Source organism: Botryllus schlosseri, chromosome 16 (assembly GCF_051294905.1).
Source record: "Botryllus schlosseri isolate E-star chromosome 16, Bs_hap1, whole genome shotgun sequence".
Classification (NCBI taxonomy): domain Eukaryota; kingdom Metazoa; phylum Chordata; class Ascidiacea; order Stolidobranchia; family Styelidae; genus Botryllus; species Botryllus schlosseri.
Genome location: NC_137251.1, coordinates 12,508,409 through 12,527,239, shown reverse-complemented (window position 1 = coordinate 12,527,239; position 18,831 = coordinate 12,508,409). Strand labels below are relative to the sequence as shown.

The 18,831-nt window shown below is 39.7% G+C and overlaps 1 protein-coding gene across 2 annotated transcripts; it reads right to left on the bottom strand.

Annotated features, from left to right (window-relative positions):
- Positions 1-331: 331 nt before the first annotated feature.
- On the bottom strand, positions 332-18,267 carry LOC145458881 (F-box and WD repeat domain containing protein 10B-like). Of its 2 annotated transcripts, none has more exons than XM_080337381.1 (22): positions 17,848-18,267; positions 17,512-17,660; positions 16,360-16,554; positions 15,984-16,089; positions 14,821-15,065; positions 14,291-14,418; positions 14,000-14,102; positions 13,721-13,871; positions 12,250-12,344; positions 11,491-11,602; positions 10,899-11,020; positions 10,163-10,317; positions 9,955-10,100; positions 8,896-9,054; positions 8,329-8,541; positions 7,530-7,647; positions 6,531-6,645; positions 5,923-6,094; positions 5,295-5,350; positions 4,367-4,480; positions 3,716-3,822; positions 332-1,120 (listed from the first exon to the last, which is right to left on the bottom strand). In XM_080337381.1, exons 1-22 carry the CDS (start codon positions 18,003-18,005, stop codon positions 1,055-1,057), a joined length of 2,985 nt encoding a protein of 994 aa, XP_080193507.1. In that variant the 5' UTR covers positions 18,006-18,267; the 3' UTR covers positions 332-1,054. The 2 variants fall into 2 exon arrangements, with proteins under 2 accessions (XP_080193507.1, XP_080193508.1); XM_080337382.1 differs by lacking the exon at positions 17,848-18,267 and adding an exon at positions 17,357-17,443 and having other exon boundaries at positions 17,512-17,653.
- Between the last annotated feature and the right edge of the window lie 564 nt (positions 18,268-18,831).

The following is an 18,831-nucleotide window of genomic DNA, read 5'->3' as shown; positions in this document are numbered from 1 at the left end:
TTCATGTCGGAGGCGTTAGCCAACTTACAAGCAGTAGCACGTTGTAAGTATTCGTGCTACTGTACTGCGACTGTTGCATTAAAATCTCTGTTGTGTCTACGATAGCCGCATTAGTGACTACTTTGACGTCTCTGATGTTACCACATCATTAGAGGATTAGCTCATTGCTATTACACTATTACAAACTCTAGAAGACGAAGTGCTGGGATCCGGATTGTAACACAAAATACCTGTACATCGTGGGTATTTTATACCAGTGATAGGACGCAGTTAGGCTAACTGACGGAAGTACAGTGCGGAAACACGGCGAGATACACCAAAAACCCACCAGCAGATTCATCAGTATTTATTGACACGACACCGATACAAAAGTGTATAAAAAGATTCATAATACTGTATTAGGTAAAGTATAATTACATCTATCACGAGTACAAATTTCACAGATATCAATCGCGCTAATGAGACAAGTAGCTAGGTAAAAAAATACTCCAACTGGCAAGTTACCTACGAAAGAACACAGTTTGTCGGTACAATTCTAGTTAAATCAGTAACGTAATATATCAAAAGTTGAGTTCAAAAAGGGATTTCAATACGCCTGATCAGTGTTTCTCAAATTATTCACAAGAGTCGTATAGTTAGATCTTTGGTATTGTACGGATACACAATTTGGTTGAGATCGATATTTCGGCAGTACTGCACTTTGGATAGAATCGTAACACTAGCACACTACTTTTCTAGAATCTAGGTGTTATGCATAATTTCTCTATGTATCATGAAAACGCACAATCAGCAGCGGTTGCGCGACCAAATTTCTCGTGAGATAAGTCATATCAACAACGCTATAAATTTGACCATGTATCTACGATGATTTTCTACTCAATTGGGTTTGCTCGCAGCTAACAAAAGATGCCTTTAATACCTTCCCAAGGTTTGAGAATCTCAACGGTCGATTTACAGAACTACGGAACCGAAAGAATGACACGCAATCGTCCTATTACTGCAAACGTGCTTCTATGGTACAGTAGAAATTCAGGCATGGCTTTAAGCCGCTCAGTCATGTTGCCTTGACACCGAGCTGCCGATGAAGAAACTGATCCACTTGGGGCAAAGGAGATTCGACCTGTGAAAGTAAATACAGCCCATGACATGACTCACTGCATATCGCTAGAGGTTCAGATAAGTGAAAGCGTGGTGGTAATACCTTCAAATATCAGATTTGACTGTAACACTATGCTCTACTCTGCATATCTGACTGTACATATTATACATCATATACATCATATACATATTTGACTGTACAGTGTACATATTATACATCATATATATATACATCATACATATACATCATCATATACATCATATACATATTTGACAGTAACACTATGCTCTACTCTGCATAGCGCTAAAGGTTCAGATAAGTGAAAGCGTCGTTGTAATACCTTCAACTATCAGATTTTACTGTGACACTATGCTCTACCGTTGCAACGTAACGTATCTGAGCGAGTGAGCAGTCCCCGCCAAATTTACATGGTGCGGGCAGAGGCGGTCAATGTAATTATCGTTGATACTAAAGTAGAAATATAAGAAATGCCCTGCCTCTACTGAATTACAGGACCACGAGAATTAGATACTTCTGATTGTCTAATGAAGGGTTACCATACGCAGGACCGTAACTGCCGCACCCCAAACTCCTCAATTGAGGGGGGGGGGGCGAGCTCGAAGGGGGCCCAAAATTATTTCGTGAATTAGCATAAATTATAGAGTATTTTTTGAAAATTTATGCAACTTTTTCAAGCACACGATTTCAAGTTGGCAGATGTCTTGATTATTTGGTACTCTTCCCCCAAGAAAAACACGCAAATGGACATATCGGCGTTGGCCATTACCGCACCAAGACCTATCACGATTTAGGACATATTACATGCGACTCCAAGAAGTGTTCCAGAACGATCGGCAGCGCGAAAACCTTGGCCGAAAAGGACTGCCCTTACACTGACCGAAAACTTCGTAATATATACAAAATACATATGGGTTTAATGGTCCATAGGCGCCTAAATGACTGGCACCGAATGTTCCTGTTTTGTCAATCTGAACCTCAGAAGACGAATACCATCCCGTAGGGAGAAATTATATGCCAGTGAAGAAATACCAATTTGAAATCGTGTGATCTTTTAGTTTAGTACGTTTGGGCGATTCTATATTTTTTTGATATAGCAGACAGAAGGTCACGAAATAACATCATATGTAACGAAGTCATACCAACGGGCCCGCCCGCCCGAAGATTTTTAAATATTATTTACGGGCCCTATAGTTTCCAAGACACCTCACTCAGCTCTACCGGTAAATCTGATAACGTGAGCAGAGAGGACAAGAAATTGATAGCAATATACATGCAATTCCCGATCTCATTGACTGATTTTATGATGAATTATCGAAAATTTTCGCGCCTAGCGCTGGCTCGCTACACAGTACTGCAGACTTCGTGGCAAAAGCGAACAACTGGGTGATGGGGGGGGGGGGGGCGGTCTTATTATCACCCTATGGAAGCCCAAGACCCAAGTTTTTAGGGGGTCTGACAAAGTGCTGTTTCGTTCCTGCCAACGGGTATACGCCCGAAGATGTTTAATTATTATTGAGGGGTCCAACCATTTTGAACACAACTCACCCAGCTCTACCTGTAAATCTGATTACGTGAGCAGAGAGAGGATAAAAATTGATGGCAATAAATATGCAATTCCCGATCATATTGACCGAATCATGAATTATTTAAATTTTTCACGCTAGGGGGGGGGGGTTTGGTTTATCCCCATATGGGGGGCCCAAGACCAACGTTTGATGGGGGGAGCCTGACGAAGTGCTGTTACGGCCCTGACCATACGCCCTCTTTCAAGAGGGTTTGTCCTCTTTTTCCAATAAATGGAAAGTGTCCCGGGAGGACGCCTAAATGTCCTCTTTTCTAGAAAAAGTTTTAGAACCCTATCTAGTAAGACTAATGAGAGCGATATGCCGGTAATCTAATCCTAATCTAATTTGTGAAATCGTTTATGCTCTAATATTAATCTTCATCTAATTTCTGGTTTTCCCGGACACGCACAGTAGAACTATTCAGTGCGAAATGAGACAAGGTTATGCCAAGCTTGGCGTACAGACATTTGCCATTCTCATGCTTATGCGGATGAAATCTGATTTGATACGGGCTGAATTTGATTCTTGTTGCATTTCTTTAAAATCCAGACGTAAAGGATGTAATGTATTTCTGTCTTCTCAGTTTTTTTGCGTCATATACACCGACTCATGATATAGGCCTACATACACACGATCTGTGCATCTGCATACATTAGTGCATTATGGGCATATGCCGCTGGACAGTGGACAAGGTAGGTGCAGATATAGCCCTCCATGCTATCCCGGTAATGCTGAGCACCAAGCGGGAAGTCATGGATACCAGTGTTACTAATTTAGTCTTTGGTCTGGCCCGGCCGGGGATTGAACCCACGACCGACCGATCAAAGGCGGACGCTTCAACATCACGCTATCAATTTCCAAGTCTTTACGAACTCAGTAATTCTAATTAAAATCCGAAAAATACTGTAGCTTTCATTCTAATTCTAATCTAATTTGGAAATTCTGAAAATTTTCTGGCTGTTCAACTCTACAATCGATACGGCGCACTTTCCGATCCACATAAAATGAAATCATAAACAGAGTAACCCACTTCTTTTCTTTTGTAGCGCTCATCCTGCCCGGACACGAGAGCGAAATTGAGTCGCAACGGGTCCAAAATCGGCTCGGAATGCGCGGTGCGGCTTCGCCGACGAACGTCTGTAACACGAAGTGGGTAGAAAGTGACTTTCGGAATGTGCAGCCGAGCGCGAAAGGAAACACGAGACGGTGTTCTGTCGAATACACGAAACCTATCCGACAGAATCGATGCTTTAATTGCAAACACTCTGGTTTCTCTTTGTAACGTTTTTTTTTTTAATTTGGAAATAGCGGGTGCGAAATTTTGCACTGTCGTCAAGGAGGGCGCGTCTCAAAAAGATAAATAACCCATTTACCAGATCTGGTCAGAGTAGTTAGCGTTAGATAATCAAGTAGAAGCAGAAGTAATGTAAAGTTTTACTCAAAAACAAATTAAATAGCAATTTCCAAGTAGGAATAGTCTTGCGTAAAAAACTCAAAGTAGAAGTAGTCTACAGTCAGAGTAAGTTAAGTAAGTACTGCAAGCAAGCAAAACCTATACTCGAGTACTCGAAAAACCTGGAAGTAATCGGTTGCTGACCAGCACCTATACAGTACCTACGTGTGACCACTGCAATTTTTATTGTTAAAGATAATCAGGAAAAGTCGAGACACAGTTACTCACCATCTGGCGAATAGCCTTCCTTGAGAACGGATTTGATCTCACAAATCTCATCCTCTTGCGTGCTGAATTTCCCAATGAAAACTTTCGGTGCAGTCCGCCGTGAAATCGCACCGGCTAAAATGAGAATTGAAGAGCTTCTTGGAGGTACAGAACTCCAATATACAATTGAATAGTATATTCATATTGAAATGAACCCGAATATTTTCGGCCGACACTCGTCAGGGGTAATCGTCAGCAACTAGTAGAGAATTGGAAAGAACATCGTATATCAACAATCGTATCATAAAATATGACGTCACCAGCATGAAATTTCGAATAAGAGAGCGTTCAATGTACTATTTTTAGATGGTACACAAACTCCTTTCGTTGACACAGCCTTGGCTGGTGTATTTTGCTAAAAGTCGACGCTGAGAAATTGTGCACTGAAGCTGTCTCTTTTATAACCCTTATTTGCGATTAGACAAAGGCGGGCGACTATTATCCACCAGAGATACCCTCGCGAGTGTGATGAGACACCGGGGTCGTGGCTTAACGCAGAACAAGATTGCGTGAAAAGGGCATTCTTCAATTCAAGACAAATCCACACTTCAACTTGATTTAATGCAGTAGGACTTACAGACTTAGAGACTTCTTCAAATGAATCTTTGATACAATTGAATAACATATTCATGTTGAAATAAACTCGTATATTTTCAGTTTACGCTTGTCAGGGGTAATCGTAAGCAACTAGTAAAGAATTCAAAAGGACTTGGTATATGAACCTAAGATGTGTCATCTGTAAAGATGGGTTTTATTTCAATATGGATAATTTAATATACTGTACAAGTGTAGATAGAAGTTCTGTACTCCCAAAAGTAGCTTGATTATTATATCTGCAAGATTGGTTGTCCAACCAGTATAATATATAAGATTTTACGATAAAACAAACCTGTGTGTGCAGTCGCAGCCGAACGAACTCGGGAGTCTTCACGCTTTGGATACATCCTGCAACAACAAAAATGATATCGAAAAAGGTTAACGGACTGCTCTGGTCTCGCTCCAACAAACAGGAAAGACTCATGAAAGATTGTAATCCACCCACAAATTGAGTTGGGCATAATGATACATTATGATTCTGACGTGTCTACAAAGGATTCGATCACACATACCGGTAATTACAAATAACGATCAATATATCAGTGTTCATCTAGTAACTAGTTCTCCTTTTTCATATAAGCTCCGTATTACCATATAAAAAACCCATCATGGTCTTAGGGAGGGGGGGGGGCAGTTTCGTCTCTAGGTAATTTAAAAAAAATGAAGTGAGCAGCTTTATTCACACTGCATAATTCGGATATGCAAAATAACTTGAGTCAAGTCAAGTCATACGAAAAAGTTGACTCGAGTCATCCCAACTATGATACCATCAAATGGTGTCGTCATATGTTGTATATCGTGAACACATCAGCGAAAATGTTGCGAGTCCAAGTTTATTTCTTTTGTAAACAACAGCATTAACGTCTGCGGATAGCATCAAATTAAATCTTCGCGAATACCGTTCACCGCAAACACAGCACCTGTCGAAATAACTGATCGAATTCATTTCGGTATTGACGTTGTGCTCTTCGTTCTTTCGCACGTTGCTCAGCATGCCGACCCGCATCAATACGCCGTCTCTTGCCAGTTGAGTGTGTTTGTTTCCAAGCGGCCATATTTTCGGGGATGGGGCAGGTTCAAGTTTCGATCTGCCTGAAGTATAACGATAAGGTTCATTGTTTCGTGAAGACATGGATAATAATTGGATAATGCTAGTCGTATAAGAATAGCACAAATGTCTTTTTTCAACGATAACTAATGTAATGGATGTTTTTGTGATAGCTGATACGTGGAATATCACAAAATTCGTGGACGAGCCTACAACACCTTGCACTTGGTAATTCAGAAAAAAATTAAATGTATTTCGGGGTCCGGCCAGAAAATTGATGCAGACTGGTTGAGAACCATTGCTTCAGCCTATTCCATTATGATTTTTTTGTCATTACGAGACAATTTACTCACTAGAAGACTTTCAAATCCTTCGTTATTGCCTATGTGGAGAAAAATATCAACCGCCAGAATCAAGTACAAACATTGCATCTTCTTGTGTGAAAATAAGCTCGAAACATGAAATGTCTGAAACACTTACTGCCGCTTTTGAGAGAGACGCTACGTCTGGTCGAAGTTGCAGAAACGAGTCGCGACGGACATTTTGAGACGTTGTCGGCCACGGAACTGTCGTTTCGCACGCTCATAACGGACGACTATAAAGAACATAATACAATTATTTTAAGAATTACATCCACAGCAACATACAGAACTTTATCAATCTCGAGTAACAAGGTATGCTACCGTTAATGGGATCGAGTAGCGATCAATGCAAAATAATTATTGACTAGGGCAGTTATTTTTTTTTATCTAAAAACGGTAAAAACGGAAGATTTTGCTCTAAAAATGCCAATTTTGACATTAAACAACTTCATTTTGACAAAATTTTGCACCAAGTATTCATACTAAGCATTGCTGCACGTAATGTTGGAATCGTAGTACTTTTCTACATTTTTGGTTGGAAATGAATGCCTTTTCGAAGGAGCTTGGCAAGAACAAAGAAAAAGATTCAACAGAAGCAGTTGTTTGCTGGCAGCATTAAAGTTCAGTGTAGGCTATACTGCTTGAGTGTCATTGACACACCTGTTACTCCATACCAAGTCAATGTGTTCACTATTCAGTTTTGAGTTCAATCCGGTTCAAACCACTTTTTTCAACACTGCTCGAGTGATATAGAATGGCTCGCATTCATAATATCATAATTGTTCCTCAGTCCAAACAGTTTCTGGCCCTATTTTCCAAGTATCAGGACTGATAGACGAAATAACAATCACGTGGCGACTTGACTATTCTTCGAAGTTAAAATGAAACGTCTGTCCTGGCCGTCATAGTCTCGAGTCATACGACCTGGTTCGAGTCATGCACACAAATTGACTCGAGTCGAGTCATTTTAAGCAGTTCAAAAAAATGACTCAGGTCAATTTGAGTCAAAATTGTGATTCGAGTCATTAAAACCCTGCCGACCACCCATGGAAATAACGTATGCTATCAAATTCCTGGTAGAAGAGTGATTGCAAGACAGCCTCCCCCCACTCCTTACCGTAACTCCGCTACGGGGCCGTCGAAATTCCGGTTGCAGGTCGATATAATGAGAAGCCGGCCTGCGTCCGCTGATTACAGTAGATTTTTGCAGTGCCTGTGGCGGTGCGCTGTACGTTCTGAAAATTTATGGTGGTTGTTACTGAAATAATTTATGGTGTTTCGTCTATCAGTCCTGCTACTTGGAAAATAGGGCTACAAACTGTTACGATCAGGGAAAAATATGATATTATCAATTTGCGCCATTCTATATCATTCAAGCAGAGTTGAAAAAAAGTGGGTGGAACTCAAAACTGAACAGTGAACACAATGACTTGGACTCAGGTCACCACACTGTGACTCGGACTTGACCCTCTACTCACTGACTTGGACTTGACTCGGTGGTGAATTGAAAATGACTCGACCTGACTCGATTCAAAACTATATAAGTGAGATTGACTTGTGACTTGGTTACAACTTTTTTTGCAAAGAGGCATCTGGCAATTTAGAAAGTAGCCGACCACGGTCAACTGCAAAAAGTGATCCAACTCATAAAGGTGACCCAAACTCATCCCAAATCTGGTTTCTAATTTGAAATCTAAAAACATAACAACTTGAGTACACTGAAAAAGTAGTACCTCGTTACTGACCCGCGATTGCAGCCAACAAGTTTTTTTTATATTGTCTACGTTCGTCATGAGGGTGTGATTATTTGAAATCTAACAGATTAAAAGCGTGATTGAATAGTATACTCATATTGAAATGAGCCCGAATATTTTCGGCTGATAGAATTAAAAACTACGTTCTCATAATATACTCACCTCTTGAACACCCTTTTGTCAGAAGCGCTCGCGAGGCCTAGCCTCTTAGCTCTAGCGACCGAGTGAAGAATGGTTGAGGAAACGGGTCTCTTCGAGGTAAATTCCCACTCTTTTTGCTTCCTGCTCTGCGCCTTTGCGGTGGGATGGTCGTATTTCCACTCCACCGGTTCGAAATGCATCACCAAGCAGTTGCTCGACGTATTCACCAACAATCTGTCGTATAAACACATGAAATGCGTAACTGTTCCCATCTTAAGGAGAGTTATTACTGCAAATTTTCAAATTAAACTCGATATCAACGTCAGAACTTAGGAAATGACGATCCGTTGATGAAAGTATTGAAACATCCAAAGTAATGTCCAGAATAAAGTAGGTAGTGGAATCGGGTTTTAAAATAGTTGTTGTCTGCCTTTAGGGAGAACAAACCTATACTAAGAAGAAGCATGAGTCCATAACTAGCCCGCATAACATAACATAACTAACTCAGGATATTAAGTTCAATCAACAGTTATAAGAAGTCCCTTGATTAATTGATTATTCCTGCAGTAATTACTCGATTTCCCTCACCTGTCTTCTGTGGCGACGATATTCACGATCGGGTCGCATTGGCTGTTTCCCCTCAACACGCGCAGAGACTCACCCGTGAAAATGTTGAGAACTCGAATTTTGCCGTCTGCGCACCCGCTTATCGCGCACATGTACTTGAACTCCAGGCACAGGACCGGTCTGAAGATGAAACACACAACCCTGGACCTTGACCGAGACCCTTTAGCCTAGCTTCATTGTACAGCACATGGTGTGTATTGAGCAGATAAAAATAATAGAGTCGCCGAACATGGTTGTAATGACTCGAATCGCGATTTTCTGTACGAATTTCTGTTTCAAATACGGAAATGACTCGACTTGGACTTGAGTCATTGAGCCTGAATCGAACCAAGTCATATGACTCGAGTCTCAGACGGCCAAGACCGACATTTCATTGTAATTTCGAAGAATAGTAAAGTAACCACACTGTTGATATTTCGCTTATTGGTACTGGTACCGTACTTGAAAATGTGATCAGTTAATATATTTCAAATGCGAACCATGCGATATCACCAAACAGAGTTTTAAAAATGGTTTTCACAAGACTCAAACTCGAAACTGAGCAGTCGACTTGACTCGGACCCGACCCTCTGCTCGCTGACTTGGACTCGAATTTTACTCGGTGGTGGATTAAAATTGACTCAACTTGACTCAAGTCAAAACTATCAAAGTGAGATCGACTTGTGTTCGGAGCCTTGTGACTTGGTTACAACCCTGCTGACGAATGAATTAAATTTTAAAAACACACCTAAAACTGTGTCAATCTTGAAAAGGCCGCTAAATCATTAAAAATGTAAGGGGAGGGCAAAAAAACTTTTACTTCCCATTTGAGGAAGGTAGAGGCTAGAGACTATGGTTTGATCACGGATTCCTGACAAAGAGTTTAATTTTGGTTTAGGTCATATCTAGTTACGAAAATTCAGTGCCTGTACTTAACAACGTGGATTTCGATTATCCTGCTATATTTATGAAATTCCGTGTGGTTTCGAATAGTACCAGGGAGTCTCAAAAAGGTGGAAACTAACGCATCTGAATACTTACTGGGGATGTCTGAATGCTTTCAAACAGATTTTCTGACGTCCAGGCATGCTCCAAAGCAGCAGATAGTCATCGTTACCGCCGCTCAGCAAAAAGTTATCGTCGAATCGCACGCAATTCACCTTCATCCCGCCATGATTATTTAACGTCTTTCGATCAAAACACATAGCATTCGTTACTCATGCATTGTAAGCGTATGCCTATAACTCACTTTTACAATTCTTCTAGATTTGAGACTCCACACTTTGACGAGACCACGTTCGCAAGCGCTGACAATTGTGTCGCCCCTTACTTGAACACAAGTAACCGAAAACTTCTTTGTGTGCTTGAAGGTACATAAGCAATTCCCGGTGGTAATATTCCACGCTGTGAAATCATTTAAAAGTATGGATACCCCGTAAATTCGATGCAGTGGCATATAACTGATTGAAGTAGCAAGAAATTAGAGCACGACCGATATCGCATTTTTGGGCAGATATTTGTTTTGCGAGAATGTATATCAAACACTGGTATCGCTCGAATTATGATAGCATCTGATAGGATATTCATATCTCATGCTTGCAGTGAGAAATATAGATAAGAAATATTATGTGGTTGATGCGCTTGTATTTGTGTGAAAAAATATGCATTGTTATAAATTAATATACACATTCTAATATGGAATTAGTTCTTTAAACACAATACAACAAAATCAGCGTGGTCTTGGTGTCTGTGTCTATGAGACAGGCCGTCACGGTACGCCAAGCTGACCGAGCCGTTTACATGCAGGAAACCTGATTAACCAAGGAAGAATACAAAGTAGCGTACACAAGCAGCATCCGGGAGTCAGAACATAACAGGAAGATAAAACACGCACCAAAACCTCCGGGCTGCCTTATAACAGGTTTTCTACTGATTGGCACCGTGTGAACATCACTCGGGTTCAATTGTATGCGATCGATTCTTACCTTTCACAAGTCCGTCTAAAGAACCCGAAACAAGGATATTTCCGCCTAAATCGAGGGTATTAACGGAGCTTCTATGCCCGTGCATGATCGATTGGCAATATCCAGTGTTGATGTTCCATTTTCTAAATAACAATTGGTCATCGGCAATCAAGATACATATCATTTTCATTGCATATCAGATTTTATAACACTGCAGCATTGTACATCAAATAGTAAACCATGAAAAATTAGTCTGCGAAGAAAATAACTGCATTCAGCAGGTACCTGTAGTTGAAGTCGTTATAGATGATACTTGAGTAAGAGTACAAGTAGTAAGGTGAATCTCTACTCAATTACAAGTAGAGCTTTCACTTGAAGAAAATACTTGATGACTACCGGTACTTGATAGGGATGATGGGTCACCAACTTTTGTTAGTCAATCGTCTGTGATAGCTTTCAAATTTGCAAGACATACCTTCGAAGAAGAAGTACTTTACAACTCGGCACCTGTGTTAAGCTGTCATTTCTATGGTAGGAATGTACCAAAATCTGGGTTTCACATTTGGCCTATTTGCAAAGGTATAAAATGAATTCAATTGCAAAAATGCCAAACCTGACGGTTGTATCATAACTTCCACTGTACACGGAACCTTGGTCTTTAGTTCCCATATAGAGAGCTGTGACAGAGGCCGGATGACCGTGCATACTTGGCTTCTTGTCACGACCTGAATAATGTTCACACTTTGATACGCTAACATAGTTGGGTTGCAGTCAATAGTTGGTACTGGCTATACAATCCGAAACTGTGAGATGAATCGAAAACGCAACCACAAGCGAGAATAATGAATGATTTTCCACTCATTTTAAACTAGCATTTGTCCCAAAATTTGTGTTGACAAATAATGAGATTATTTTCGTGTTTAGATGTGTAATCCTATAACCGCAAGGAAGTGTGTCCTACGCAACAAAGCATCACAAAATAAAGCTTTCAAATGACATATAATTCCAACACTAGTTGTAGTTACGATATTAAAGATTAGCAGGAACTATCTTCCAAATTTCCTTTTCAAGTCACCAAAGTACTTTTGTTTTATACCTCTACCCTAGTGTTAGCCGTCGTTGAAAGTCGCTACTTATACTTGAGAAGGACCATTTGACTATTTTAGAAACTTGGTGTAACTCTGAGTACGAGGCGGTACATGGCCTTTCTTGGTTCAACAATAGAGATTAAATCTCTAGAAAGCACATCCCACATTAGCCCCCCATAGTTTATACCATAATTGCATGTCCTTAGAGAGTATACTCAAAGGATTTTGTCCAACCAGACACTGAATAACTCGGATATTCGATTCTACTAAGCTCTGGTACTGACCTGACGAAATATCTACTGTCCGAATAACTTTGTCCGTCGAGCCAATCACAAGATTATCACCGCCAGCATAACTGATCACGCGATTGGAATTGGATCTGAAAAGAAAAATTGTGATATACATTATCAGAATGTGAATTTGTATAGCTGGAAAACGCCAGGTATAAACGCAGCCATGGTCAAAATATAGGACTACATGTTCCGATATAAAGGCTGATCAAACTTAAGCAAAGCCCAGACTCAGTATGGTATGGAGATATCATATGTTTGGAAATTTGAAAAATGAACAGATACTTCAAAATTACAATAAGGGAATTAAAAAGGGTCGTATGGCAAATAAGCATGACAAAATTTGGTGAATAAAAGATTCTTTGGGACAAATAAATGTGAGATACAGTTTGATAGCTTTCGCAATAGGAACCAAAATAAACCTATTTGAGGTTTGCATACAATAGAAAATATATGTGTAATGAGTCTTCAGTTGTTGATATCCAATAGTAACTTATATGGTTATGTAAAAAAATATAGGAGCATTGTATAGCAAGCATCAGTTACTACTTCATATTTGTAAGGTGGGAAATTATCGAGTGTCAACATAGCCTACCGCACAATAGAACGCCCTAATGCCAATCCAAAGCATATAGGATACAAAACGTTGTCCATATTACATTTGTTTGATGTTAAACTCTAAAAATTTGTTACAAAATCCTATCGCAAGCTTCCATCCATGGATGTGACAACACACAATCTGATTGATCGCCAAATATAAAGTTACACCGCGCACATTGTTTCAGTACAGATCATAACCCAATTTATAAGAGGTATCACCGGTGTTGAGTCTTGAATACATCATTTAATTGTTGCTTCATAATAGCAGACAACATATAAGGCACTGTAACAATGGCCATTATTACCGCACAGATTTCAGAAATGACATTACTAAACATTTTCATTTTAGTTCTTAAATGGATTGGATTAATATATTTTTATAGCATATGCTCAATACAGCTAATCCAGTTATGACAGCTATTTTACACAGCATCTCCACAGGAAATGAATGCGTTTCATTAAAACTTATCAAAGCACAGGATGTTCTGAACAAACACGCCGTAACAATTTTAATCTCAGTGCCTCTACGCACACTAAATCTGTGACAAGGACTCATTTCACAAGTACCACTTAAGGAGGATCGCGTCACAATCCCAAGTTGAAATAAAGACAAAATAAAAAACAGCTCAAACGGCCTTTGTACATCAAAGTTCCGGCTCACAGGAAGAGAGAGTATCGAGTGCTGAATCACTGACAAAGCAAACAAAATCTTGAAATTTCATATCTTTACAATTTATAGATTGTCAACGTAATGGAAGTTACCTTGGTTTTAAATAAACAAATTCTGTTTATGAGACATAGTTGTGTAATGCTGGGAATTTCAAAATTAAGATTACGGTAGTCCAGCTCATATAAAACAACTTACCTTTGGTCAAGCACTAGTAAATTGTACGCTCCACAGTATAAGTTGCGTTCCTCCACTTCCACATGCTTTGTTTCCAATCCGATAAAAAGCGATTCAAACAATTCTTCTTCTCCGTCCATTTTTGGCACCACTCTATCGGTGCCGCGCGAATCTAAAATTATCACGATAAATATTTTGTAGAGCGAGTTTCACACATGTTATACAAAGACTCATAATATGTGCAGTTTTCAAAATTAGACAGCAAGGAAATACAAAAACAGATATTATGAGGGTACTTACAGATATTCCTAGTTTTGACATCCTCCGTCACATCATCTACCACAGGAACGAGTACTCTTCTGATGTTGGCACGGGTGGGATTCGATCCTATGGCAGATACCCCCTGATAATATTTAAAAAAATAATGTGAAAGAAAATGAAAATTCAGGAGAGGCCAATAACACGTCAAAAATGAATTAATTCCATCAGTGGACTGTGATATGCAAAAATAATGTCAAAATTTATGACCTGCAACCTCTACTTTTCTTGCCACAAGCTTTACAGCAATAACAATAATAATTTGGTGCAAACCTGCATGAGAATCGCTTCTTCTTTTATGATTTGGAGATGGAATTCGTCTGACCTGACTTGTGACACGAGTTGGTGCCAGGTTTCATGCACCAGTGCGCAGCTGGATAAATCCTTCTTTGACAGCATGCCTGGAATAGAGTTACTTTTGGTAAACGCATGACAGCAGCAAAGGCAGGGGTTGCGGGGTTCATTAAATTGTTGGCAGCCTTTCCAATTATAGCCCAATAGGTCGAATAGGAAGTAGACTATGACAGGTGTGAGAAGTACTCGAGTATGGCAAGTAATTTGAAGTAGTTTGTGAAATGCTTCGTAGACTTTGGTTAGTCAAGCACTGGTGACAATTTTTAAAATTGCAAGATGCAAGAGTAATGCTGGTGAGTTTGGTCCCAAAACCATTGAAGTAGAAGTGGAAATGTAGCCCCCATGAGAAATCAGTGGAAGCACACAAGACCTTTGAAAAAGTAGCTCTACTATGTTACAACTCTGGGTGAAAAGTACCCGCAATGGCCTGCACCAAAATTCATACTCACCCAGAATATTTTTAGACAGATGTACGGGCAGCAGAGCTATGAAATCGCAGCACTGCGATATCCCGCTCAACGCGGCGTGTGACGTGGTGATGAGGCACACGCGTGAATATTCATTTTCCGAAGTAGAGCTTGCCGACTGCGGAGTATGTGGGAGAGAGTTACGAGCACTCGATTTAGTAATTTTAATCATAGAGGGCGTTGCTTCCCGTAGTCTAGAATCATCTTGCTCCTGGATATCGAGCATCCTAAATATGAAAGTAAATGCAATCAGTAAATGCAACTAGACACCGTATGTAAGAATATCCAACCACGATATCATTGTGACATTTTCCTTTCTTACAAAGATGAAAAAGGATGTACATTTTAACAGAGATATCAACAATGCTACGATCAGTTGTGACTTGCCAACTATCACAATATCAAAATATCATCAATTTAAGGTCTTCATGACTACATGTAAGTGGAGGCAGGTGATTTTTTACTGGGCAATGTAACTATTAGGAAAAGGATAGTATATTAGTATCGATATACAAGTAAAGTAAAGTTTCAAGTAAAACTACGTCATGTACGATGAAAGATCCAACTCTTTTCCGTCACAGAAAAATAAACATTCAGGGACATCACTTCGAATGATGTTGACAGATCTGGCCATCGCATGTTTATGAAACCAATGTTAGAAGGGTTACACTTGACAAAAGTGAAAGGCGGGAAGATCATGACAAACATGGATTAGAGCAGAATAAATAAAGTCAGTGATTCATCGTTCTTGGGATTTCCTGCGAATGAATCAAAGTGGTTCTACCATCGCAAATAATACCGTTACAGTAAAAGCAAAGAGAATCGCCTGCCCAAAAGTGTCTGAAGTAGCGTGTAGTGAGTTAATTTTATATTTCAAATTTGCGAAAGAAGGAAATAGAATCGCACCGGCATATGTCTAGTTTGTGACGTCACTATTTTGAGAGATAACGGTAATAGAAGAATTATATAAAAGCTTTCTACTTTTCTATGTTACTTACTAATTAAATGGCTATTTTACTACATGCATTTTTTTACATGCATAATATCAGTGACCAAATCTAGCCCCTACTGTACATTTTCTCCATAGAGTCGACAACATAGCCTATTTGCTGCGATAAAATATTGTACCGAAATTATGCACAAACCCATATTCCGAAGCGATGGTTGCAATGTCATATACGTCTGGGTGTTCGTCAGTATGGTAGCTATATCTTGAGCTGGTAATGGAGGAAGTATCGAGACCATCGATATCTGCCATGTATGAAAAGTAGGCAGTGTTGATAGTCATAGTAGGCTATAAGTAGAAGTAACGCTGTGAATCTTTACCCAAGTGCAAGTAAAAGTAGCGATATACAACATTATGTCAAAACTACTTCTAAGTCTAGGTAGAAAAAATGAAAAGTAGGCATGCTTAAGTAAGTAGTTTCAACAAAAGTAAATTTGGTCGAGGGGTCGTATAGTTATCGCAATTTTGCATATAAAAGTGGAAAAGTGGAAAAAGTAATGATCATTCTTGCTCACCAATATCCCTGGTCTCTTGCTTTGATATAAGGTCGGCCTTTCGACGATGTAGCAGAGTCTTGCATAGATTGCACGCTTGGTGAGCGATGCCTGTGTCCACACACAAATTCGCGACCGACAACATGAAAGTCCATCTGCAATGGTCGTCGGCTTCCTGAAACCATTTCATACTTTTGGCAGCGCATTCTTTAATAACTGAGGAAAAAAGAGTAATGAAATATTGCAGGTGAAGTTGGTGTTTCGATGAAATTCACAAATAATTCTGATTAGAAAAGGCATAAGTAAAGACACTTGAAAAGAAGGAACACAAACAAGCAATATCCAGCGGTAGGTAGAATGCTAAATGAAATGGTTGTTCACAGATTTTGCAGTGTTCAATCTGATGGCTACAGCTACATAATTATAGGTATTTATGTTGATACCCTGGCTAAACCATGCTTGATCGATCTCCTTATTCATTATCTGCTTTCTCAGCTTATCAATAATTTTGCAGTAGTCGGAGGAAATTTTATTTACAAATGATACCATTCCCTGAGTAATGAAACTATGCTCATTTATTAACATCATAGCTAACTAGTTAGTTAGAGTAACTTTTCATTTGTATGATGCTATAAATTTTGTAATATCATTTTCTCCGTACCAGCATAAAGGCGGTCAAATACTAAAGGGCTATTCATCACCATCGTCATTTTTATTATCGTTCTTGTCAACTCAAAACGACTTGAAAAGGCTAATCAATCAAACTAGCTCTTTGGACTACAAATACAGCAACAAAATGGAAGAATTTGCTAAAAAGAGGCATGCACATCGTACACTCAATGAACTAGCCTGCAGAGTTATCTAAAAGTGGGCAGGCTTTTATCAGGCTGCCTAGTTTTAGTGTAATGTACTCACAGATCGAACAGTCTACTGTAGAACGGAGGAAACTGCATGGTATATTCAACTTGGGAAATAAAATAGCTGTGTAAGTCTGCTAATAATTTTGAAAATTTCTTACCATCTTAGAAGCCTTCTCTGCTTCTCAATTTCTACCTTTCCATATCTCTTGGTAGTCGGTACTGCCTCAACGCTCATCTCGTCTGCTCTAATTTAAAGACTCGTAATACATTACACACTACAGCCTCTGATACAATGTGCAGATGGTTTGCTTACTTTCCGATGAAAATTCTTTATTCCACGGCTTTGTTGCAATGTCATTTGCCAACCCAGGATTTGATCTTGACCGTGTGTATATGTAATCCTTTTGCGATGCCGATGATAAAAGAATTATCAATTTCCTTAGTACAGTTTCATCTTCAGTCCTGAAATGTGAAGATTGTAGTTTGAAATGAAATGGATGTTGTGAGAATTTGCATTCAAGACATGGCATCACAAAAATATGTCCTAATACAATTAAAATCGAATTAAATCAATGAAAATCGATAGAATGTTAATCTGCATTTGTCATGAACTCTTTTATGATTGTAAAATTCCATTATCATTTCATACCTCCTTATGAGTCCTAAAAAGAACTTGCTAATGCCACTTTTGCCAGCACGGAGCAACCAATCTCGAGTGTCATGGAACACATGCTGCAGCTTCTGTATGTTCGGCTGGTGTAGGCTTTGAAACGATGTCGATCCAGTATTCAGGGGTTCGTGATTCATTCTAGATGGGTGCAGCTAAAGATTCTTGAAAACGCCTAATCCTCGTAACTATGATGAAGGACGCATGTTTGATGTCTCCGGTCAGTGATTCGGTCCAGATTCTGATTGATAAAAACTGCTTTCCGACTCCTCAAGATTGTGTCACGAACTCACAATGGCCGCCTAAGTATATACTGACATCGAGCGCATAGTATCAAAATACCAAAAGAGTAACGAGAGATATAGACACAGCAATTTCGATCAATGAACTACTGAACAATGATACTATTTACGAAACTGCACGAACTCATGCGTAACGGAAATGTAAACATATGGTTGCCATGGTTGAATTTTGTTATGCACCACTTCCCGAAATAGTGAGCCATACCATGACTGCTGCTGCCGTAGCGGTACTGCCGAAAACATTACCGATAGAAAAGAGAGAGAGAGAGAGAGAGAGATATGATATTCTTTTTTGCCTGCACCATCGAGATGCTTTGACGACGGAGTTGCGATACGGCCCCATGAGGTCATCTAGTCTGCGCCCCCGTTTTTTTTCTCCTCCATGCTATCCGTAATTGCTGAGCGCCTAGCAGGATAGCTGCGGATACCAATTTTCGAGTCTTTGGTATGACCCGGCCGGGGATCGAACCCACGACCTACCGCTCGAGAAGCCGGACGCATAACCATTACACTATCTCGCTCGGTAGAAAAGAAAGTCATGAATTTTGAAATGTCGAAGTGTGCAATAATTAATGCAGGTTTCTACATTTCATTAGCATAGAAATTTGCGGATTGAACTCGTCAATACCTACATTGCTTACGAACCGGTTACCTACCTAAACCT

Coding starts and splice junctions, on each gene's coding strand:
- LOC145458881 (XM_080337381.1), bottom strand. CDS start 18,005: ATGAATCACGAACCCCTGAATACTGGATCGACATCGTTTCAAAGCCTA. Junction 12,345..13,720: donor TTACTAGTGCTTGACCAAAG/GTAAGTTGTTTT, acceptor TTTTCTTTTCAG/ATCCAATTCCAATCGCGTGA. Junction 10,101..10,162: donor AATCTAGAAGAATTGTAAAA/GTGAGTTATAGG, acceptor TTTGATCGAAAG/ACGTTAAATAATCATGGCGG.